This window comes from Zalophus californianus, chromosome 13 (genome assembly GCF_009762305.2).
Source record: "Zalophus californianus isolate mZalCal1 chromosome 13, mZalCal1.pri.v2, whole genome shotgun sequence".
Taxonomy (NCBI): domain Eukaryota; kingdom Metazoa; phylum Chordata; class Mammalia; order Carnivora; family Otariidae; genus Zalophus; species Zalophus californianus.
Genome location: NC_045607.1, coordinates 82417707 through 82440815, shown reverse-complemented (window position 1 = coordinate 82440815; position 23109 = coordinate 82417707). Strand labels below are relative to the sequence as shown.

Sequence of the window (23109 nt, the reverse complement as noted above, 5' to 3'; positions counted from 1 at the left end):
CGTCTGGGACAGTGCCACCGTGGCTGGGAGAACAGAGCTGACCTGGGCCCGAGCTCACCTTCGGCTTAAAATACCATGAAACATAGAAGTGGAAAACCAACAGTCGAGCCATTTCTACCATATCCAGAGGCTATTTCAGGGACCATCTTTCATCTCGTGGGCAGAAAACTCTTGCGTGGTGGGCACTGGACTGTCTTTGCTGTGACTGTAGGTTATTGTGAGTGGTTTTTGCTGCTTTGGTTGGCATGTTGTTTAATTGTGTCTGAGCAAGAAAGGTTGTTTGATGACACTCCTAGGTTGGCAGTAGTCACACACTTAGGCTACCCCCCCTTTAGTGGTGTTACTTTTAACACTCTGCTCAGCCCTTACCCTTCACGTGTTCCCCAAACTCAGGACTGGCATCAAAAATGGGCAACTCTGATCCAGCACTCATCCATCCAGAACACAGAAGTGTTTTAGAAAATGACATCTATTTTCCTGCTAGACTAGACTCATACTCATCTCACCTCTATTTCTGTCAGTTCTCACTTCTACCATTTCCTTTATTTTCTGCAAGGAGGAGAAACGCAGACACTGTGGAAGCTGCCTCACAAACTCCACACATCTTGCAGAACATTGGGAAAAGCTTTCACTCCTGCCTGTGCGATCCTTACATTGTGACTCACAGAGGAAACCGGGTAGGTGCATGCGAACCTGACCTTGACTCTCTGTGGTCATCCATGAGGAAGACGAAAAAGGAAGATGCTTACCGTGTAGAACCAGAACTTCACAATGGGTGCGTTGTAGAATTCATAGATTTTTCTGCCCAGGGGGATTAGCCTGTGTCTACTCTGAACTTCCTCTTCATCCTTCTTTCTGGAAGACTCCCCGTTGTTTCGTCCCAACATTGCCTACAGTGGAAGAGAATCAATACCATCACGGCAGGGCTCTGGGGAGCAGGTAGTTTAATGTGCTCATTTTACAAATCAGGAATGCATGCTCATAGAGTTAGAGAGTTTTGTCCAAGGTCCCCAGAGATTCAGAGGTTGTGCCTTCCCTAAGGGTGCATTTGCATTATATATAGAATCAAAGGTTTTTGCCTGGGATGGAAGGCCTTAGGGATAGCTCTTGATTACTCTCTTTTCTTCTACCCTGGAAGCTCTGGAAGATGTCCATGAGGGAAGACACCCAGAGTTCTGAGAGGGAGAAAAATTATAGCCTGAAAAAGCAAGAATCTGTTTTTTTCTTTCCAGCCCCTCTCCCCATACATGTAATGAGACAGGCAGATCTGGATTCAAATTCTGTCTTCAGTCATGCTGATGACTCTTAAGTAAAAAATACACTGGACCAGTAATACCTAACTTACCCAAACATTGTGAGTGTTCCAGAGGCTAAATTATCTGGAGGTGCCTGGAGGTTAGTTAGATGAGAAACATCTCCTCAGCCCTTAGGCATAAACCTTGGTTCCTTGATTTCCAACCCCATAAATCCTGAATTACTGCTGGTATCAGTTTCATGGCAATTCCTAGGCATACCACCTTCCTCTGTGTGGGGCAGTCAGCCAAGTGGGACTAGGAGCAGCAGGGCCCGACCTGGAGAGGCCTCATCTCCAAGCTGTTGGAAGTTTCTTTACAAACACAATTGTTTCCTTCTCACTCATGGCAATGGAAACAGCAAAAACCGTGACTGAACATCACAAAAAAGGCAGAATTTGAGGAAAGGCAAATGCACACCTCTCTGGGCAGCAAGTGAAGGATAAGTGTCCCAAAGATGGCTGAAGATCCTATTGGTGAAGAATTCCAGACTTTGGGTCACTCAGAAGGAAGACTGAATCCTCTCTTGGGTACTCAGAATCCATGGCACCTTGGGAAAATCTTTTAACCTCTCTGAATTCTTTATCTTTAAATTGGAGGTAATAATAGCATCTTTTATAGTATTGGTCCATAAATCAATAAGCATCTGGCACTTAATAAGTGCTCAGTATATTCTAGCTAGTGTTTACAATGAACTGAGACTTCCTTGGATACTCTTGACTGAAATGATCTAGTTGGGAATCTCTCACCAGAAAAAAGAAAAGTGTTTTATCAGGGGTCTAAAAAAGCATAATTTATTGGCTGTCCTTCCCTTCCTTCCTTCCTCCCTCCCCCTTTCCCTCCCTCTCTTCCTTCCTTCCTTCCTTCCTTCCTTCCTTCTTTCTCTTTCTCTCTCTCTGTAGGTTCCATGCCCAGCATGGAGCCCAACATGGGGTCCAAACTCACAACCCTGAGATCAAGACCTGAGCTGAGATCAAGAGTTGGATGTTTAACCGACTGAGCCACCCAGGTGTGCTGGCTTTAATTCTTTCAATATTACTCTAAAGCAAGGTTAGTTCTACAATGTTTGGGAGATTTTATTTTATTTATTTGTATTATTTTATTTAAATTCAATTAGTTAACATATAGTGTATTATTAATTTCGGAGTTCAGTGATTCATCACTTGCGTGTAACACCCAGTGCTCATTCCATCAAGTGCCCTCCTTACTGCCCATCACCCAGTTACCCCTTCCCCCACTTACCTCCTCTCCAGCGACCCTCAGTTTGTTCCCTAGAGTTAAGGCTCTTATGTTTCACCTCCCTCTCTGTTTTTGTCTTATTTTATTTTTCCTTCCCTTCCCCTATGCTCCTCTGTTTTGTTTCTTAAATTCCACATATAAGTGAAATCATACAATAATCGTCTTTCTCCGATTGACTTATTTCGCTTAGCATAATACCCTCTAGTTCCAACTATATCGTTGCAAATGGTGAGACTCTTTATTTTTTTTTGAGGGAAATGAGACTTTTATTAAGTTTAAGAACAGGGCAAATCCTTCTAACTGCTCAGAAACTGGCAAGGATTTGGGACAAGGAAAAGGACTGGGATATGGGTTTACGGTTGAGACATCTAACTTTAGAAATAATTTGTTTATCTTGAATTTGAGAACAGATAATTCTGGTTTCAAACCACCTTACTCAAGACATACATACGTAAGCCTCGACTACTTTTGTCATTGCCTCACCTACGCACCTACTCAAATATATAACAATCACAAATGATGAACCTGTAACCAATGGGATTTCTGGAGCAGGTAACAGGGTAACTTCCATTCCTATATGGACTCTCTGGCTAGAAAGTTACCTTGACTTCACGAATAGGTAAGATCCCACTTGATGGCCTAACCAAGTCTTCCTTTGGATCAGTGAGCTGGGTCAACCTTCATGATGGATATAGCACATTAGACTTCTATAAATATTGACCACTGACCTCAAGAAACTCTGAAGTTCCATGGTATTTATCCTTCTATAATTTATAATTTATGTAACATACTTATCCTGCTTCTGTTCTACTTCTTTATCTGCTCAATAATACAGTACCATTTGGGGACATAATAGGATGTTAGTAAAGGCAGCTTGGGGAATTTTAGGCATCTTGGAGAGTGACATCTTGGGATAACCTCTAGGGACAGTGGCTTCCCCAACAGAGTTGAAACAATGCCCTGGGTCCATGGACAGGCTGGGACTTTAGGAGGCAGAGTGCAAACACACTTATCTGGCAATGCAGGTAACACAAAAACAAAAACACCACAGCCTGTTTTGCCTTTATAATTCTGATACATTCCCAAGTGAATGCTTTTTTTAAAAAGCTTTTCTTTTGTGGGTTTAAGGAAAGCATTTTCGAAATTTCATTAATTCCAGCCTAAGCAGCTTAACTCACTGATTTTCTTGATTTCTCTTCCCAGTAGCCAAACATTTCCTTTGAGTACATTCCTTTAGCAGAACGTAATAGGGTCAAATACAGGCAAAACTGCACAATATGGATTGAAGCATTTTTTGCTGGCTGGACACAGATGTCAAGTCTGGGAAAAATCTATGAAAGGCTATCAAGATGAAACTGAGACTCATATTTTGTGTATAATTTTGGAAGGGCCACGGGAAAACATCCCAGTCCAAGAAAGATGTTGGCTTAACACGGAAATCCAGATATTGTTTCTAGGAAAAGAGTGGAGGTGTCAACAGGCTGCATTCTCCAATCCTCCCCGGGGTGAGTGAAGACCAGTGACCCAGCAGTGACAGAATTGTCACTGGGGTCAAAGCAAGCTCCACCTTAAAGATATCTGCTGTCCAGCCCTGACTTTATCAGCCCACAAGTCCCTTCTTCCATTCCTCCTAGTTCTTTCTGCCTGTGGGGAAGAAGGCCAGGCAGCACTGCTCATGGGCTGGCTTTTACTTGGGTTCTCAGTAAACAACAGCAGGGCTGACTCTCTGGGAAGCAGACTTTGGACCAGATCCTCAAAGCTATACCCAGAGCAGGAGAAGGGAGCTGCTTCCTTTGTTTTCTTGCTTGAGACCCAACCAGAAAGAATGCTGATTCAGCACCAGGCCGCCTTCATAGGATCCTTCCTTGAGCCTTCAAGCCATGTTATACTTGACGTAGGAGGCCCATGCATTACTTTTGGGTTCTTTCTGCTATATGGTAGACAGAACCAACTGAATACCTACATTTGAGACCAAGAAGGAATTCTCTGCATCCCTGCGCCTACAGGCCTCCAAGCATGACCAGTGGGATCTCCATGCCTGAGTTCTAATCCTGGCCTTGCAACTAATTAGCTGGGTAACCTTGGGCAGTTTAAGTTCTCTGAGTCTCAGCTTCCTCATCTGTAAAACGGGATGATAATAATAGTACCTACCTCATGGGATTGTGTGCGGATTCCATGAGGAAGCGCACGTCAAACATTTGTCACTATTATCACAATATTTGCAAACATTTGTCAAGGCTTACTGTGTGCCAGGCCCTGGTCTAGAGAATTTACATGTACACTTTTTAAACTGAAAAACCACCTGGGAGCTAGACGATGTTCCTATTCCCATGATAGAGGTTAAGCAACTGTGCCCCAGGTCCCACCATGAGTAGGTGCTCGAGCAGGATTCTGGCTTTACCCCTCTACTGAAGTGTTCAGTAAAGATTTGCTATTATTACTACTAATGTTTCTGTTAATGCTTAAAATATCATTCCCTATCCTTGAAGGATTCAGAGGCCAACATTACGGTAAAATCTTTAGGGAAGACAGTCATCTGATCTTATCACAGAGGCAAGCCGACTTGTCCACTCGTTTTAATAAGAATCCTGAAATGGAAAACAAACTTAACTCTGTGAGTCAAAACTGTGAATGATTAATCAATCAAAAGAGTCGTCAGATGCCTGTGCCCTGCCCTGGGGTTGGGATTGTTTCCTTTAGGAAGGGAATATTGTTGATCTGGAAGAAAAACAATTTACAGGGTGGTCCCACCAGGATAATAATGCGAAGAGCCTTTTGTCACCAGAGCAAAACCAATTTTTGTTTTTTGGGTCATCACAGTCATGGTGGGGAAGGTGGGGGACATCAAGGAAGGCCTATGGAGTTGTTACTTGATGTCTCCAAAACTCTGAAGCCCTGTCTGTCCCTTTAATGGCATGTGATATTTTTAGACTTTGGGTACAATCCAGTAGCAGTCATGCTGCTCAGGCGGGGGCTGTGGGAAGCTGTCCCATGCCCAGCTGCCCCGTTCTCCCTGCAGAACAAAGCATCCACGTTCTATAATTATACCAGGGAGAGCTAATAAAAGCCTTCCATACAAACCTCAAAATTCAATTAGTCCTGTGTTTGTGAGCCTGACCCTGAAGACAGAAAAAGGCGTAGCATCTGATCACCAGCACAGTTCCAGCCCAGGGAAACTGGCTGCTCCCACCGCAAAAATGCCTTTGCCTCCTTGGTAGGCGCAGACTGCCCTCTCACCTGCTTATGTATAAAGCATTGCCTGTTTGGAAAGCTGAGGGTGCCTTGCTTTTGAATTTCCCTGGGTTGTCCTGTGCCACTGACTCTGGCTGAAGGATTTTGCACAGAAATAGTCCCTATAGTTATGCTATTTATGCACAGAGAAGACCTTTTTATAATACCCGGGTCTCAGTACTTCAGTGAAGCACCTGGTTGGAGGGTGAGCTCGGGAGTGACTGAGACTTAAGCTGTAGCATCGGGACAAGTGGGTTAGGGTTGCTGCCCATGGACCATGACCGTGTAGTTTTCCTTACTGTCAGTTCCATGTCCTCTTCATCTTTTTCCTTCGTGGGCTTCTCTGGCTCTTCCGGCTCCTTCTCTTGAAGGTGGATTTCCTGGGCCTGAGACATATAGGGCATGTCATCTTTGTTCTTGAACTCCAAGCTGAGAATTGAAGGAGGAAGTAGAATTCCCAGAATTACCTAAAGTAATAATAATGATAATAATAATAATCACATTTAAAGGATTAAGATTAGGGCGGGGTTTTTTTAGAATCAGAGTGGGGGGCGGTGTACGCATGCGCGCGTGTGCTGTGTGTGCCCCAAGCGAGGACCTACATATGTTACTGCCCGAGGGGTCACTCTTGCCCGTCTGAGAACTGTCACACACAGCGGTAGCTCAGCCCGATTTTGGAGAAACAGAGCATCTTGCTCAAATACATCTTACTCAGTTAACATCCACTTGGCACGGGGGAAACTGAGGAAAGTGACAGACCCTGCCCAAGGCAAAAGTGGGAAAGAATTCAGATTCTCCTTTAGCCATTGGCACTTGGCTTTGTGAAATCAATTCATACATATGTCCACTGGCATTTATTTGCTAACATGTCAAGTGGAGCTGATTATGCGTCATCTTGTTATTCTGTAAAAAATGCTGTCCCCAGTTGACCTTGAGAAAGTCCATGTGGGAAAGCCTGTTTTCATTGCCAATTACTCCCCTGGCATCTGTTACTATAGCACACGCACACATACACACACACACCTGTGGGTTCAGTATTCGCCATGAGAACCCCCCTACACAAAGACTCCAGGAGGCTCAGCACTGTGTGCCTCTCATGTATAAACGACATGCTTCCATCTCCATGTGATGCTAATAAATACATGGGCCCTTCTCCTGAGAGGACGATCTCATTCTGCCTTTGAATGATAATTCAGGCATGTGACTTGTGCCCTCACAATCTTCTCCCGCCTCTCCTCTCAGTCACTAAACTGGTTCTGCTATACAAGGATTCTGAATACGAGCCTCCTTGAAGAAACCGCATCAAGGTGAGGGGCTCAGAGAGATCCCGAACAGTAAGTGAAAATGATCCTCAAGTAATGAGGCAGGGACAGCCTGTGCTTGAATGCCCACGGGGACTTGGGAGCAGCCAAGAGAAAAGGGAGGGTGGTGCCTGAAGTCGGGGTGCCTGGCAGGCCTGGGAAGGCTCAGGTGGCATGCTGGCAGCCTTCAGGGGACATGACACCCTGTCCTCGGAGCTGAGAGCCAGGCTTGGCGCTGGTGTGGCTGTGGAGCGCCCACGACCCACTTCATGGAGCCCTTCTGTGACTCTGGGCCGAGAGCCACAGGAAGGGTAGCATCGGAGAGGAGTGCTGGTTCCATCAGGGTGGCCTCAGCAAAATGCTCTGGTCTGATGGCGCTTCTGCTCTGGGCTGACCTCAGAGTTACCTAGACCAGGTAGCTCCAGGTAAATATGAGCTTGACTTCTGTTGTCAGAGCCACAAACTCTAGACAGAGAAAGCATTTGCAAACATTCTTTCAATTTTCCCTCCCATTTTTTTCTTTCTCTGTACTTCTTTCAGTTTAATGTCTGTCTTCCTTGTGAAACAGTACAGAAAACATAAAGAAGCAAAGCCACATGTCATCCTACGTCTTGTGCTTTCGAGCCCAGAGGTAACCACTACAAACAACTTATGGTGTATCCTTCCTGGTTACTTAACAAAATTATGTACAGATATAACTATGCACGTACATGCTTAAAAAAACAAATATGGACTCAGGCTCTATATAACTGGTCTACAACTTGTTTTTCTTCACTTAAGAATAGATTGGGATGATCTAGCAACATCTTTACATATAAATCCATCTCCTTTTTATTTCAGTTTAAAACATGTCTCAAGCATAGCTGCTAAGAGCCAGTGTCTCTACGACAAGGTACAAAGGAGGTCCAAGACATTCAGGCTCAGGTGGTGGTGACAGGTTGCCCAGTAAGGGGTTCTTGGTGCAGCATGGCTTGTGCCAGAGCAAATCATACCTCCTATAGTACCTCTGTGTGCCCATCACCTCTGGATCCTCTGCAAAATACTAACATCTGGGCATGCCATCTCTAGAGGTTCTGACTTAGCAGAATTTGGGGTAGGCCCTAGTCTCTATATGAAAAAAAACAACCCACTCTAGAGACTCTGGAGAAGATTCTGATACATAGTTGGGGCTTAAAACCAGCCTCCTGAGACAAGAGAATGCCCAGTCCCGCTGCAGACTTGGCTTGGTGAGCTCCAAGCCAACCCTCTGGTCCTCCTAGCCAACGGGGCCTCCTGGGCGTGCTGACCTTGAGGCCCGAGTTCTTGCGCATCCGGAGTCGGCCCATCCACATATCTGTGAGCAGCATCTGGCTGCACGTGTGTGCAATGAAGTCGCGGTGCTTGGCAGCCACAGCTAGCTGCAGGCAGGTGGCGTTGCTCCAGTTCTTCAGCTCATACGTCAGCAGCTTCATGGCCAGCTGCTCATCCTGCTTGTAGGACTGGTCTAGGAGCTCCACAGCCAGCTGGCCGAAGTCCCTGGAAGACAGAATGCGAGGAGGTGTCTTTTGGCCATCTTGGAGACTTAGATGATGAAAGCAGGGACCCAGTGGCCAAGCCACGGGAGGTGGTTACTGTGCGATCTCACTGTTTCATACAGGGTCTAGTCTGTTCATTCGTTCAGCTAGTCGACATCGACTAAGCATCTATTATGTGCTGGGGGCATAAGTCAAGCAGGACCTGGTCCTGGTACGCAAGGCCCCCAATTCAAGGCTACAGGTGGGGGAGGCAGACTAAAAATACCAACGGTTAGAGTGCAGTAGGTCTTCTTAACTGGAACAGACCTCGGTTCATATTGGAGCTTTATCAACCCCAAGTGTGTGATCTTGGACAAGTTATTTAATTCTCCCAGTCTCATTTTCTTCAGCTTTAAAATATGCACAGTAAGAGGACCTACCTCTTGAGGCAGTTGAGACGATGAAATAAAAATCTGTGTATCTTTATTACTTCTATATCTAGCACCGTGTGCCACAAATGCTAATTATTTGTGCCCACCCTCTGTGTGTCTGTACCATTGAGGCGATACTGCCTCCACTTAAAGGTTTGGGTAGCTAGGACCCTCCGGTATTTGAGGCCCGCCTTCTCTTCTCGTCCCCCGATCACCCCACCTGCTGGGCTGGCCAACCTGGAGTTGTGGTTCAGCTCCTGGGAGATGTCGTCCACCATGTCATTCTCCGAAGCCTCGTGAGCCATGGCTTTGCAGAGCTTACAGGCCACCAGGGCCTTGGCCATGGCCTCCTCTCCGTGCTGCCAGAAGAACAGGGCCATCTTCTGCCTCTTCATCAGGACAGCCCACACCATCAGCTCATGGAAAGGGAAAGGGAAGTGGTTGATCTCAGGGTCATCCAAGTCAATGTCCACCTCTTCTTCTCGCTTCTTGGTGGTCTTTCTTCCTCGCCTTAAGGGGACATCATCCTGTAGTTTTAGGGAAAAAACATAGAGGTGGAGTTAGAAATGAATCAGTTAAAATTTTAAAATAGTTATTTATTGTATATCTATTATGGGTCCTGTTCTGGGATTGACAGAGAAATGAACTAGCCTATCCCAGCTCCTATCCTAAAAGCCCTCATGCCTAACTTTAAAACAAGTTATAATGAGTGTATAAGCACAACCCTATGGGAACATGCCAGTGTTATACTTAATTTTTTAAAAAGTATTTTTAACGGGTCATTCCCTTCCTCTCTTCTCTTCTCTTTTTTTCCTTCCTTCCTTCTTTCCTTCCTTCCTTCCCTCCTTCCTTCTTTCCTTCCCTCCTTCCTTCCTTCCTTCCTTCCTTCCTTCCTTCCTTCCTTCCCTCCCTTCTTCCTTCCTTCCTTCCTTCCTTCCTTCCTTCCTTCCTTCCTTCCTTCCCTCCCTCCTTCCTTCCTTCCTTCCTTCCTCCCTCCCTTCTTTCACTTTTGTCCATTTTTTTCCTACAGGTAAGGCTATTTGTGCCTCATGATGGATAGCGCTGCCCTTTCCTCTGAAAGAACAAGGACATCCTATTCTTGCAGGTGCATAAATGACAATACCCACACAAACAAAAGATGGAAAATGGGAAACAGATGATCTAGCTCCAGTTTCTACATACTTCTTAGGTGCATTTGTGAAGTATTTCTGGCCTTTGGATCTGTTGCCAGTTGTAAACACCCATGAATAGATTTCACTCACTGGGATTTATATGTTTCCTTGCTTTTCAAGTTAGTATTTCAAATAAGACTTATTTTCTTACTTGTAATGCTAATGCAAACTCGTGGTGGAATTTTCAAAGCTACTGTAACTTGTCCCCCCCTTCAATACTGGAAAAAAATTCCCTTCATTTTAGAATCGTGTACTAAACCTTACCAATTAAATGAACATATATATGTGTGTGTATATATATATATATTTAAAATGTATAATAAAGAGAATAATTGACATTAATAATTTGGGCATATACTTACCTCCATTCCCAGTAGTTTCAAGGCTTTGGGCTGTTTAAAAAAATGTTATACATAAAGTTAGATCTTTCTTTATAGAGGTAAGAAAAGAATCCTATTATATCTTAACCAGGTAATAGAAGAACTCTATTGTACCATACAGCATTTATTCATTTCACTAAATAAAACACCACAAGAGGAACCCATTTATAGAAATTCTAGGAGAATCAGGGATTTGGTGATTTTGGTGAATCACAGAGAATTAGAACTCCAGAGAGGCATAATGAGATTGCCCAAGGGTAGAGCCTGCAGGATGGTAATCTCTTTTATGGACCAAAATTTCTTCCATCTTTCCAGAAATGTCCTGGTTGGCTGACATCTCCATGACCTCCAGCACTTGGGTGAGCCATAAAATGTTCAGTCAAACCATAAGATGTTTCTCAAACCTCTGAAAGGCCTCTATTACCTGGAGACTTGGAATACTATTCAGAGTATGTGTTTAGAGGCTTCATGCCGGCCACCTCCTTATGTAGCTGTCCAGTAAAGCAAGGGTGAGTGGGGCTACAGAGGCATATGCTGACCGTGGCAGAAGGTGCTCAATGACACGGAAAGTGTCAGCACATACAGTGGCATCACTGGTCATGCTGGGAATGTGCAAAACAGCCGCAGGCCAAGACGGAGAGAGAAGGCATCTCAGCGAATTACAGAACTTGATTTATATCTAAGAAGTGGAGATACGAAATTACATCTCAGGGGTCAGGAATTCCAGTGCTGTGTTCTAAGTGCTACAGAATGGTTGAGCGCTATCTTGGAAGTTGTTCGGGTAACTAATAAGGTTACAGCACTCACCATTCCTCCAAATTTTATTTTGGAATAAAATAAAAGTAGGAATAGCCTGAAACTTCTCTCTCTCCCTTTCTTTCCCTTTTAGCTTCTAAAGTGACCACCAGTTTGAAATTTGTGTGATTTTTTTTTTCTCCTTATTTATACTTTTGGGTGTTTTCAAAGTGGTCTTCGAGCCCCGTCAAATACTTTCATCATCAGAAGATCAGCTGTGTTAAAAGTAGAAATCATGCCCCCCACCAGCTAGAGTAACAGTTCTCAAAATGTGGTCCAGGAACCATGTGATCCTTTCTGGGGCTCTGTGAAGTCAAGGGTGTTTTCCTAAGAATACTAAGATGCTATTTGGTTTTGACACCATGTTAACATTTTGCAGTGATGGTGCAAAGGCAGTGGTGAGCAAACTGCTGGAGGCCTTAGCAGGAATGAAGAAGGCAGTGACGCCAAACTTTACTAGTTGTCATTAGATTCCACTGTTATGCATTTGAAGTTTAAAGACAAACAAAAAACCAGTTGTACTTAAGAAGTCTTTGATGAGGCCTAAGAAAAAATATTAACTTTATTAAATCTCTACCCTCGATACTAAAAAATGTCTTTTGACTATTTTGAGGGATGAAATGGGAAATGTGCATAAAGCACTTCTGCTACACACTGAACCAGGACAGGTTGTCCTGAGGACAAACATGCAGTTATTTGGATTATGGCCACACTGTTTCATGGGCAATCGACTTGAAGGAACGACTGGCAGACAAACCGTGGTTTACTTAGACTTGGACATTTGGCAGACATTTTTGGAAATGGCCGAAGTGGGTCTGTCATTTCAAGGAAAATAACTGATGGTATCTGTTGCCAATGACAAAATTTTCCAAGCAGAAATTAGAAAAAATTAGAATTTTTGAAAACTTACATATCCTTTCCCCCATGACCTGGACAGTTTTTCAGAAGTTAAAGACTTTTCTGATGAAACCGGAGGTGATATTAATGAAGGTGAGTTTTTGAAATTGTTTAATGAAATGTGTCAACCATCAGACCTACATAACTCAACAAACCAGTATTCTACAATGACCAGTCTACCATGTTCCAGGATCCATACAAAGTGTAAGCTCAATCAATGCATTTTAAAGTAGCAGAGTATGAAAAGTTCATTGATGTCATTTCAGATTTTGTGTTGCAACTAATCTTTAAGAAATTGCCAAACTGAGTTTTGATGTATGTAGCATCAAAAAAGAATATCTATAATTATCTGTAAAGATTATTAAAATACTCCTTCCTTTATATATATATGACACATATATGTCATATTTGTCACATATTTGTGTGAAGTCAGATTTTCTTGGTATATTTCAACCAAAACATCTGGCAGACTGAGTGCAGAAGTAGATATGAGAATCTAGCTTTCTTCCATTAAGCCAGATATTACAGAAACATGCAAAAAAATATAGAACAATGATACTCTTAACACAAATTTTTGTTTTTGAAAATATAGTTATTTTTCAGAAACATGTCATTTGTGTTAACATGTAATGGGCTTCTTACAGTTAATTTAAAATGAATTAATATTCATTAATAAACATTGTTAAGTCTTTAATTTCTAACACAATAATAGCGATCGATAGAACGCCCATAAATAAGAGCTTTTTGGGGTCTTCAATAATTTTTTAAAGGTATAAATAGATCCCAATACCAAAAATCTTGAAAAAGACTGAGGTAGATAAGATGAATTTGAATTTAATTATTATTCCCTGATCATTAAGGCTCACTCCCAGTGCCAGTTTCTGATTTGAACTGGACCTAGTGAGGAAAAGAAAGGATGTATCACCCAATACATTGCCTTTTTTTTTTTTTTTTTATGGATGTGATGGTGGAAGGAAGAGGTGGGTGGGCCAGTTGCCTTCTTATCTGATCTCTCCCCTGGAGCTAAGGGGGCCACCTCCCCAATGTGTCCCGCCCAAGTCTTCCCTGGAGTCCAGAAAAGGGAACTTGCTGCAAAACTCACCCTCTTGGGGCCAAAGAGATTGTGATAGAGCGTCCGGAAGCGCTTGCGCGTGTAGTTGCAGCGATAAGCCCCGCCCATCAGGTACTCGATCACCAGGCCGATGTCAATCAGGCTGATTCTATAGTCTGGGGGCAGGTTCCCCTGTGAGGGAAGAACGAAACACACACACACACAAACAAATCCAAAAGACAGCGTGGTTTACTAGGGATTTGATGCCATGTGTTCTGTAACTATTTTAGAGTAAAAAAAAAATGAATTAAGAAACATATGAATGTAGTATTATGCTGGTTAATTAATTCACCTTAAAATAGATCCAACCGAAACCTGGATATTCTCGCTTGGAAAGAAGACATAAGTTAAATAAGAAGATGCAGTAATCGTCGGCAATAACAGAAAATCAAAATATTTATTCAAGTCTTCAGCTGGGGAGAAAAAAACACCAGTGTAGCAGAAAAAACACAAGGCTTGACATGGCAAATGCTCTGAGTCCTAGCCGCTAGCAACTCGGTTCCCCAAGCCTTCCCTGGGCCCCCTCCCAGCTCTGCTCTGCCTCTGACCCAGGCTTGTTACCACGCTCCTGCTGATCGTTTACTTCTTCCCACTGACTAAATGAAGACTCCTTCCAGGAGGTGATTGTTATTACCAGGACCTACATCGGGTGGGATATGCTAGGGTTCCTTGGCAAAACCTCTATTAACAATGAAAAAAAAAAAAACGAGCGCTTTTTCATAAAAGGAGAGTGGATGGATGTCAGAATGAAGTCATTTATGAGCACCCCTTGTGGTTAAAGAGAAAGGAGGTGGCATGAGAAGAGATTTTATTGAGGGAATATTTGTTTTCCTGGAATTAAGGAGGTTTTGGATATTTTCTTTCTTTTTTTTAAGTCAAATTATTCTTTTTTTTCAATATCATATTTTTTATTGTTATGTTAATCACCATACATTACATCATTAGTTTCTGATGTAGTGTTCCACGATTCATTGTTTGTGCATAACACCCAGTGCTCCACGCAGAACGTGCCCTCTTTAATACCCTGGATATTTTCTTTCAAAGAGAATAGTGGTTCTTAAACACTATTGTGTTTAAGAGAGTGATAGGGTAAGTTTTAGCTGCTTGCGTATATAGATGCAAAAACACAAGAGGTTTTAACATTGTCTACTCATTACTGGTTTCGACATCAAAAGGGCGCTCTGTATGGTCTAAGGAAAATACCTGTTCTTCTAGGTCAAGGAAGAGTTAATTCCATCTGCGGGAAGTTCTGAGCGCACCACGAGTTCCAAAGGGTGTGGATAATTAACTCACTGTCAGGCTCAGTTTTCTGATGGAGGAACGTGCTCTCTACCATGAATAACAAGGGTACTGCCCTGTGTAGGAAGCCCTGCACACTGTGTCCTTACATATATTTTGGAGAGGCGTGAGGGCTCTGTCTACTTTCGTCCTTAATGGAGGACCCACCCCGATGCTGTGTGAGATTTCTGCCACTTCACAGAAGCGGCTCGTAGCCATGGTGGTGGCTCTCCAACTTTGGTGGCATCAGAATCATCTGGTGAACTTGGTGACAGCGCAGAAGACTGGCTTCAAGTTATGGGTTTCTATGAGCTTTATCAGCTCCCCAGGTGATTCTGAGATACGACAAAGTTTGTACTAAATAAGGTGGGTCAGGTGGGCTCACATGGCAGAATTGGAAAATTCATGGTGTATAAACATTGTCATTAGGAAATGAGCTTCACTTGTTTTTGCAGAACTGAGGGTAGGTTTTCCGTTATCCTTACTCAGCTTTGCTATGGCCAACAGCAGCCATTTGAAGGGGATTCAGGGTTTGAGGGGGCCCACTGTATCCTTCCATCAAACTATAGCTTTGATAGTGTTATTGATCTTTGTATTCCCAGGTGCCTTTTATAGTGACTGGTGTGTGGCAGGCATTCAGGATGCAAATGAGTAAAACAGTGCAATTCATTGATGTGGCTGGGATCAAGTCTCAGTTTCATGTTTCTCAGTACTGTGTTCTTGTCAGTAACACAACTAACTAGTCACAGTCTATGAGTTGTGTTTGGGATAGCCCCACGTCACTGTGGAAACTTGACTTGAAATACGCCCTGTCGGTATTTTCAGTGGGGTAGGAACGAAGGGATAGCAGTTCACGCACCAGCCTGTAAGCATAGGAGATCCTGGTGCTACCCTCTAGACTTGCTTGCTGTCCCTGACCAGTCCTACGCATCAGGTTCTACTTTTCCCTTGGCTTGGGGCACAAAGCAGGCTCGGGGGACCTCATTTGAGCCAGCTGAGCACAATGGGACAGTGGGAAGGCAGTCGGTTGCATTTGTGGTGGAAGCACCTTGAGGCACAGAACCCCTCCCATCCTTGAGCTTGGCTCATCAGAACCCCCACCAAAACGTCCTTTCATAAAAATGGCCTTATTCTCCTGCCTGCCATGCTCAGAATTTCACAGTCTCCTCTGAGGACCAGCTCATCAGTCTAACGGACCTGGCAAGGGGAACGTCCCCGCAGGCCATCAGAAAAGGCCACCTGCCTGACCTCTTTATGCAAAGCATGGCAAAAATAGAGAAAAGGGAACTTAGAGAAAGTGTGAAGATGGTAACTGTTCATGGATTGCCCTTTCCATAAACACGAAACAGTTTGAAAATATTCCTCATGTAACTGCTTTTTTCCACTGTTCGGGGGCAGGTAAACAAGGCTGCGAGTTTCTATCTCGATGGGCTGTACCTGACGGTTAGGCAGGCCTCTTATTTCAAGAGTAGAGGAGCCCCAGAGGCTGGACACGCGCGGGTCAGCCTCCTCTCTTCTGCATTTGGCTCCCATAAGGATGACCTGCAGAGGAGGCCCTGCATTTGTGTTATTTTCCTGGGCACTGTGAGGCAGGCAGGGGAAAAAACACTGGCCGAGAATCAACTGCCCTGAGCTTCTTTCTGTCTGTCCTTCATAAATCAACCAATTTCCCTCAAAGCCTCAGTTTTCTTCCCTGTACAAGGGGTGGAGCTCGGTGGCCTCTATGGTCTATGATGCTCAAGTACCAGGTTGCAGAAACATCCCTACGAGATTTAGTGTGATGCTGTCAAAAAGCAGGATAGCAAGTCTACGAATTTGTGCCCATTTGCAATCCTTGTAAGAATTTTCTAAATTTAAAACACACGAGTAACAGCGAAACTAACCCCTATAGATTTTCTTTTGAGACACCAATGTGTGAACATCGGTTTGAATTCTAAGAACAAGACACCAATATTGCCTGAAGACCAATAGTGAGCGGTGATAATTATGCTTTTGGATTGTCTATAGGAGTGGGGGTTATCAGGAAAGCGATCATGGTGAAATTCAAAATAATAAAAATTTGAGAGGGGCAAAGAAACGTTTTTTGCAAATGATTTATTCATAAAGTTCTATTAGGCTTATATACTACCAAAGAAGGTGCTGGAATCCTTTTTTGTAGGAACTTCTCATGTAAAGCTTGATTATTTTGAAGTGACTTCTACGGGATCTGGTCTCAAGCCAGAGAAGGGATTCAATGAACCTTCTGGGTTCTGCCTAGCTTGGAGCGCAGGCCTTAAAGGAACTGGCCTGCCTTCTGTTTGACCACAAGGGGGCGATGTTCACCTGACCAAAGCCAATGGCGGTTCCACCAGCATTTACCTGCCTGTTCTGTTTTATATGTGTAACAAGGCGATGTAAATGAATATAGCAGATTGGAGGATTTGGAAATCAGGAGAGAGTCAGAGTCAGATGCCCTTGTTAAAGTGATATCTGGAGGAGGGAGAGCTTACTTTACCAAGTAATGTGTTTGAAAGGCTGCAAGACTGCATCTGTTTTTTTTTTTTTCCCTCCAGAGGCTTTGAAAGCACAGAAATTAAGGGAAATTAGTTTCACAATTTTTACTAGGAAGAATGGAAATCTTTTGGGGAGGAAGAAATAGATTTCATAAAATTAATAAAATCGGGTACAATTTGAGCCTCTTGTGATACCTGTGTCCTGGATGACCCTGAAGGGGTTGGGAGCATTGGAGTATGTCTGACGTGCCGGGCTGACGGCCTTGGCCACCGGTGACCTTAGATGTCAAAGACGCAGAGAACAGCCTGCAGTATGACCCCGCAGTGGAAACAGCACTGGGCTGGACTGTGGTCCTAGCTCTGCCTTTCTGTGACCCTGGGCAGATCATTTCTTTACTCTGTGCCTCAGTTTACACTCTGAAAACAGGCACTTTGGACAGAGTTACTTCGAAAGGTCATGTCTATTTCTAAAGGTCCAATTGTCTGACCACTACCTGGCAGGCTGCTCTTATTTCTATGCTGCCTGGGCACTGGGCAAAGATTGTTGTCCAGAGTGTGCAGGGTTGACATAGTTTCTACTCATCGCCCCTGAAATGTGGTTAGTGGAGCTGAGGGCTCAGAGACAGGGACAGTAAAGGGCTAGACGGGAATGCTGTTGTGCACATCACATCCACCTCCTCTGGAAAAAGCAGAGAAAGTGAACAGCACCTCACATACCACAGGTAATGTCCAAAAACCTTCTGGAGGAGTCTTCCTTCGCTTGGGTGCTTTTCAAATAGGAAGCCAACAACGACATTGGAGTAATGCTCCTTCTGTCATTTCTGTTCTTCCCTCCTCCCTCTTTTGGTAATTACTTTGGTAATTGGTAATGCCTGAACGCTTATGTCCCCTTTCATGCCTCAACAACACATTGCAAGCCATGTGACTCAAACCATTTGATCCACAGAGCGAAACAGAGAACCTTGGCTCTATTGGTAGATACAAACTGACAACATGAAAATGTTGTCCCCTTTTCTCATGCCGTGAGCTACTTCTCTGAAGCTAAGTTTTAATCCATGCCATCCTACAGATGACTTTTAATTAAAAGAGTAGTTTAAATGCACGTATTGGATCTGCTCTTCTGAATATGCTCTTTTTCAGAAGTCAGCTCATGATATCACTATCAGATTTCAGCTGTTTAGGAAACACAGTTTGTGGAAACTTATTAACAAGCCTTCAGAACAAGATTGCTTCCTTCCAGTGTATGTAGCGTGTAAAATGATTGCTGGTTGTTGGGTTTACCAAGGAAGGGTGGGCAAAAGTCTCTTTTAGTGAAAGTTCAAGGAAAAGAGAACATTCCCGCAATGTTCAGCTTGGTTATAGACCAGGCAATCTTTTAAAAAATAAAAACGCTTTTGCAAATCTGCATGAATTTGGCAGATGGGATTATCAAAATGTCCTTTCTTTATCCAAAGAGTGTCTTAAATTCTTCCCCCACCCTTTCATTCTGCCAAAGCTCTGGGTCTTAATTCCCATGTGAATGAATTTTAAACTATCATAATTTCACAACTATTTCTATATAATACTCAACTATCACCCTCCCTTGGTGGGGGATGATAGTACAGGTCATCTGAAGTATTAGCACATTTAAGTTAAGAAAGAAAAACTAGTACTTTAAAACATATAGAGGCACAAATCGAGCAGACAGTTAGCTTCTAAAAATAGCAAGTTAGATTTCACGGAAAAGCAGACAGACTCGGGCTGCTCTGGATTAATGTCTCATTGGTGCATCCAATGGATTTATGCAGGAAAGCGGTTCTGGGAACTGGGCTGGACTCTTATCATTTTAAATTTCTGATTGATGCTGTATAAACAACTTTTTACCTCCTTGCTCCTAGATTGTTCCCTTGAAATTAGTAATTTGAGATTCAGTTCTCCAAACTCAGTTCTCTCGATATCAAGGGAGAGTTGGACTTGGAGATAATCATGCTCTTAACATGGGACCGTTTGATGATTCCTAAATGCTTTGCCTGGATTCCTAAGAGTCACTTGCATTTGATTTTCCAGATATATCATCGAACACGTTTAAGGTTCAGAACTAGGATCCTAACATAGGAGTAGCATTTTGTACCAGGGCTTATCACTTACTGGTTAATATTTTTTTGTCACAGATCACATCAACTAATAGGTAATATAAAGTCCTACAATCATAAAGCACAAAGCACATGCTAATTATCAAGTTCCTTAATTTTGAAAATTGCTTAAACTGCCCAAGATTTTCTTAGCATTTTAAACCTAGCTTTTGTAGACTTTGCGTATCGCATTGGCCTAAATTTCTGGAAGTCATCTGAAACCACTTGAGGAAGGTGAGCACCAATGTTAATTTCTCTCATTTACTTTTTTTTTAAGTTTTATTTTTTTATTTGAGAGAGAGAGAGAGAGCGAGAGACAGCATGAGTGGGGGGAGAGGCAGATGGAGAGGGGGAAGCAGGCTTCCCGCTGAGCAGGGAGCCCAATGCGGGGCTCGATCCCAGGACCCTGGGATCATGACCTGAGCTGAAGGCAGACACTTAACCGACTGAGCCACCTAGGCGCCCCTCTCTCATTTACTTCTTAAGAAAACACAAAAACCCCTCATTTTTAGCTCCCTTCATCCATATTACATAAAACGTAGAGACTTCCAGCTCCTTTGGTTCCCACTGTTATACCTTTTTGTTGTCCAAGTCAGAGGCTCACCTTTATCATAGAAATAAACGGGAGTCTGCTTTTCCTGTTCCTCTCTCTTCCCAAGGGAAGAAACGAGAAACAGGCTGTCTGTTTCTCCCCACCTTATTGGCAATCTCTTTTCCCAGGTAAAAGGATAAATTGTTCCTAAGCCAGTTCAGAACTACACTGGGTCATCTGTAATCACTTCTTCCAGTTACTAATTCAGTACCTAAATGAATCCTTATGTATTTCTGTTCCAATATTTGGATCACACTTGAAAGAAAAATAAGACCGATCCTAATACTCCTTCCTCCCAAATCCTTACCATCCCATTCTTTCTCGTTAGTTTATATTACTTTTGAAGTACATCTTTAGCTAAGAAGTTAAAAAAAAAAAAACCCTACCTTAAAAATACATGCCTTCTAATGCAAGTGACATGAGCCAATGTAAGAGGCAGCAAAGGGGATTTCAGAAGGGAGAAAATGATGTTGCAAAGCAGAGCTGTACAAGGAAGAGAACCTAAGAGGAGGGATTTTGATCATTTATATTCAATGAAATCTAACTGCAAAAATCCCTTAAAAAACAGGCAAGATATTGAGAAACTAGGGGATGAAGGTGAATCAGTGACTTTATTTGAAGGCTCAAATTGGCCACTGGCTGAGATTGAGGGACAAAGGCACAGCTGTCTCCTCAGCAAGCCTCACAATTCCTGCAGGGACACAGACTAGCTCAAGGTGATGTGGGAGGGGATAATATCTTATTTATCATTTAAAAACTCTCAGGACATTTTATTGTACATGAGCGACAAATATCATGGCAAAGAATATGCATTAGATGTGTACACTTAATCTTTCGAGATCCTTCCCCCTATTTAGTTTCCAGGCAATTTTAAGCCGGGGTAAATTACACAATATTGGAAGGCTTGTGGGTAAGAGAAAGGGCTCTGTTGAGGGCAGATGTGCTTCTGGCTCGAAATGGGGCAGATCAGGGAAAGATGTGATCTTGGTAAAATGGTGGTTGGGTTGGATGTATAGAATGCACAGCATCTGTTTCTCTTGCTTTGAAAGAACAACAGGCTTCATTTCACTCACACAGATGAAAAATCCTTCAGTAAGGTTGTGTAGCGATGAGAGGAAAGTTTCCAAGAGCCAACAGAAGGTTTTTGTTTATTTTTTGTACCCTTCACTCGTTACTAGCAAAGGTCTAGTTGGTTAATAGGAACATTCTAAGCAGCCTCAGGACTTTTACTTGGCCTTTCAAGGGAAACACCCAAGGGAAGTTCTAGACAATGACTCCATATGAGATGAAGGAATTGTACTCTATTTTTGACCTTACTTTGTAGCTTCCTCTGAGTAGGTCCTATAGGCTTTGGTGAGTGGTGGGTGGGTGTGCATACGTATGTGGAGGGGGTGGGGAAAGTGCCCCCATCTATTTCCTCCTTTGGAGTTAAAACAGCAGTCTCTGGGAATGCTGTCAAGGATTTGGAATGAAGTTACCTCTAAGAGAGATTGAATGGGGCAGAAAAACAAGCACTTAGCTAAGATTAAACATAGCTTCCCTGCACCTCACTCTTCTCATCTATAAATGGGAATCATACTATATAATAATGATAATAAAATAATAATTCAACTTCATAGAATTGTCATGAAGATGAAACGAGCTGCGACGTATAGCAGGCTTAGATTAGTGCCATGTGCCTGGTCGTCACTAAAATTTTATTATTGTTAATCAAAGGATCTGAGTTTGAATTCTGCCTCTTCCCTAACCATGTACTACAGTTCTCACCTCCTTACATTTCAGCCTCTGTATCTGTAAAATGGGAATAATTCTCCTTGATCCTAACCTCCTGCCTTTCCGCCCCCCCCCCCCCATCAATTAGATGATAACGTGAAAAAACCTACTGGAAAAAATAAAGTGTTAGAAGAATGGAATGCACATATGTGTTTTTGCCTCTGATACTCCGAGACTTTTTGAGCTACGCTTCCTGTGCTCTGCATAATGTTAGAAGTGACAGTGACGCATGGCATCAGGAGCTAGGACATGAAGATACCTCCTATGGTTAGTCAGACAACATGGAAACTAGCTCCCCAAACAGTGAGGGGCATATGGAAGAAAATGGGCAATGGCAGAAATCCACGCAGCGTGGGGCAAAGCTATCCAAAAATATTACATGTTCTGCTATCCAAAAACATTATGTCCCATGAAAGCATCTAAAACCACAGAGACGGGAGGTAAAACCGCAGTTGCATTGTAAGCAGAGTCATCGTTAAAAGGCGACATACACACAGTGCCCTGAAATGAGGGAGCTCGCAGGGACAGGCACGCTCTGGCAGCTCATGCAAAACAGAGGCACTTTCTAATCACAGGAAGCAGTCAAGACAGGGCCTCCGACCTGCAGTCGAGAGGGTTCTTACCTTTTTGACATCCCTGACCAAGTGGTACAATGTGTTTGAGGGCCCATGTCTCTGAAAACAATAAAGAAGAATCAAATGGTTTTGCTGGTCAGGGGCTCTCATTGGTAAGGCAAGAAGGATCTGGAAGGAAGGGTTCTGGCCGGCGGAGGGACAGTTCGTTAAGATGAACCTTGTTGTAGTTGCTCAGTTGTACCTGCCTTTTCTAAACCAACACGCTGGCAGATTTTTGGATTGTGGTTCCTTGAGAAAAACCGTTTGAGGTTCTAGGTTCAAACTTTGTAAAGGAGGTTGTCAACCTGTGGACAGCTGGGCCCAAACATCATGAAAGGGGCTAGTTTTGAGGCGGGGGGAGATAAAAGGGACCGATTTAGAGCACTGGAAATACACTTCAGCACATGGCTGATCACAACCTGTTTATTACCCATAACAAATGAGAAATTGTCTAAAACAGGTTGGCAAAGTTTTCTGTGAAAAAGAGTCAATATTTTAGACTTTGTGGGTCATATACTTTTCATTGCAACCGTTCGGCTCTGCCATTGTGCAAAAGCAGCTGGAGATAATATGTCAACAAGTGAGCCTGCCCGTGTATCAATAAAACTTTATTTATGGACACCAAAAGAGAATCAAATCTCATATAATTTTAATATGTCACAAAATATCATTCTCCTATTGATTTTTTGCAATCATTAAAAAATGTTTAAAAAACCTTTTTAGCTTGCAGGCCATACAAAAACAGGCAGTGGGCTGGATTTGACTCTTTGGTAGCAGTTTGCTCAAATCTAGTCTAAAGAAAAAGCCACAGGCTCTTGGAAGGAAAAGAGAGGTTAATGTGAAATGACTTGCTATCCCTGTCATCTTTCAGGAATAGGAATGCTAGATAAAATACAGGATGCCCAGT

General features: G+C 43.1%; 1 protein-coding gene across 10 annotated transcripts in view; it reads right to left on the bottom strand.

Annotated features, from left to right (window-relative positions):
- Positions 1-23109, bottom strand: part of TRPM3 (transient receptor potential cation channel subfamily M member 3) — an 822204-nt gene that overhangs the window by 70503 nt on the left and 728592 nt on the right. For 8 of the 10 annotated variants that reach the window (XM_027615317.2, XM_027615327.2, XM_027615328.2 and 5 more), the window contains 8 exons: positions 22212-22262; positions 13635-13670; positions 13334-13474; positions 10522-10551; positions 9225-9514; positions 8350-8578; positions 6062-6229; positions 750-890 (listed from right to left, as the gene is read on the bottom strand). In XM_027615317.2, coding sequence (XP_027471118.1) covers positions 750-890; positions 6062-6229; positions 8350-8578; positions 9225-9514; positions 10522-10551; positions 13334-13474; positions 13635-13670; positions 22212-22262 — 1086 coding nt within the window. The remainder of the gene's footprint in view (positions 1-749; positions 891-6061; positions 6230-8349; positions 8579-9224; positions 9515-10521; positions 10552-13333; positions 13475-13634; positions 13671-22211; positions 22263-23109) is intronic. The other 2 variants (XM_027615318.2, XM_027615322.2) reach the window with 1 other exon arrangement.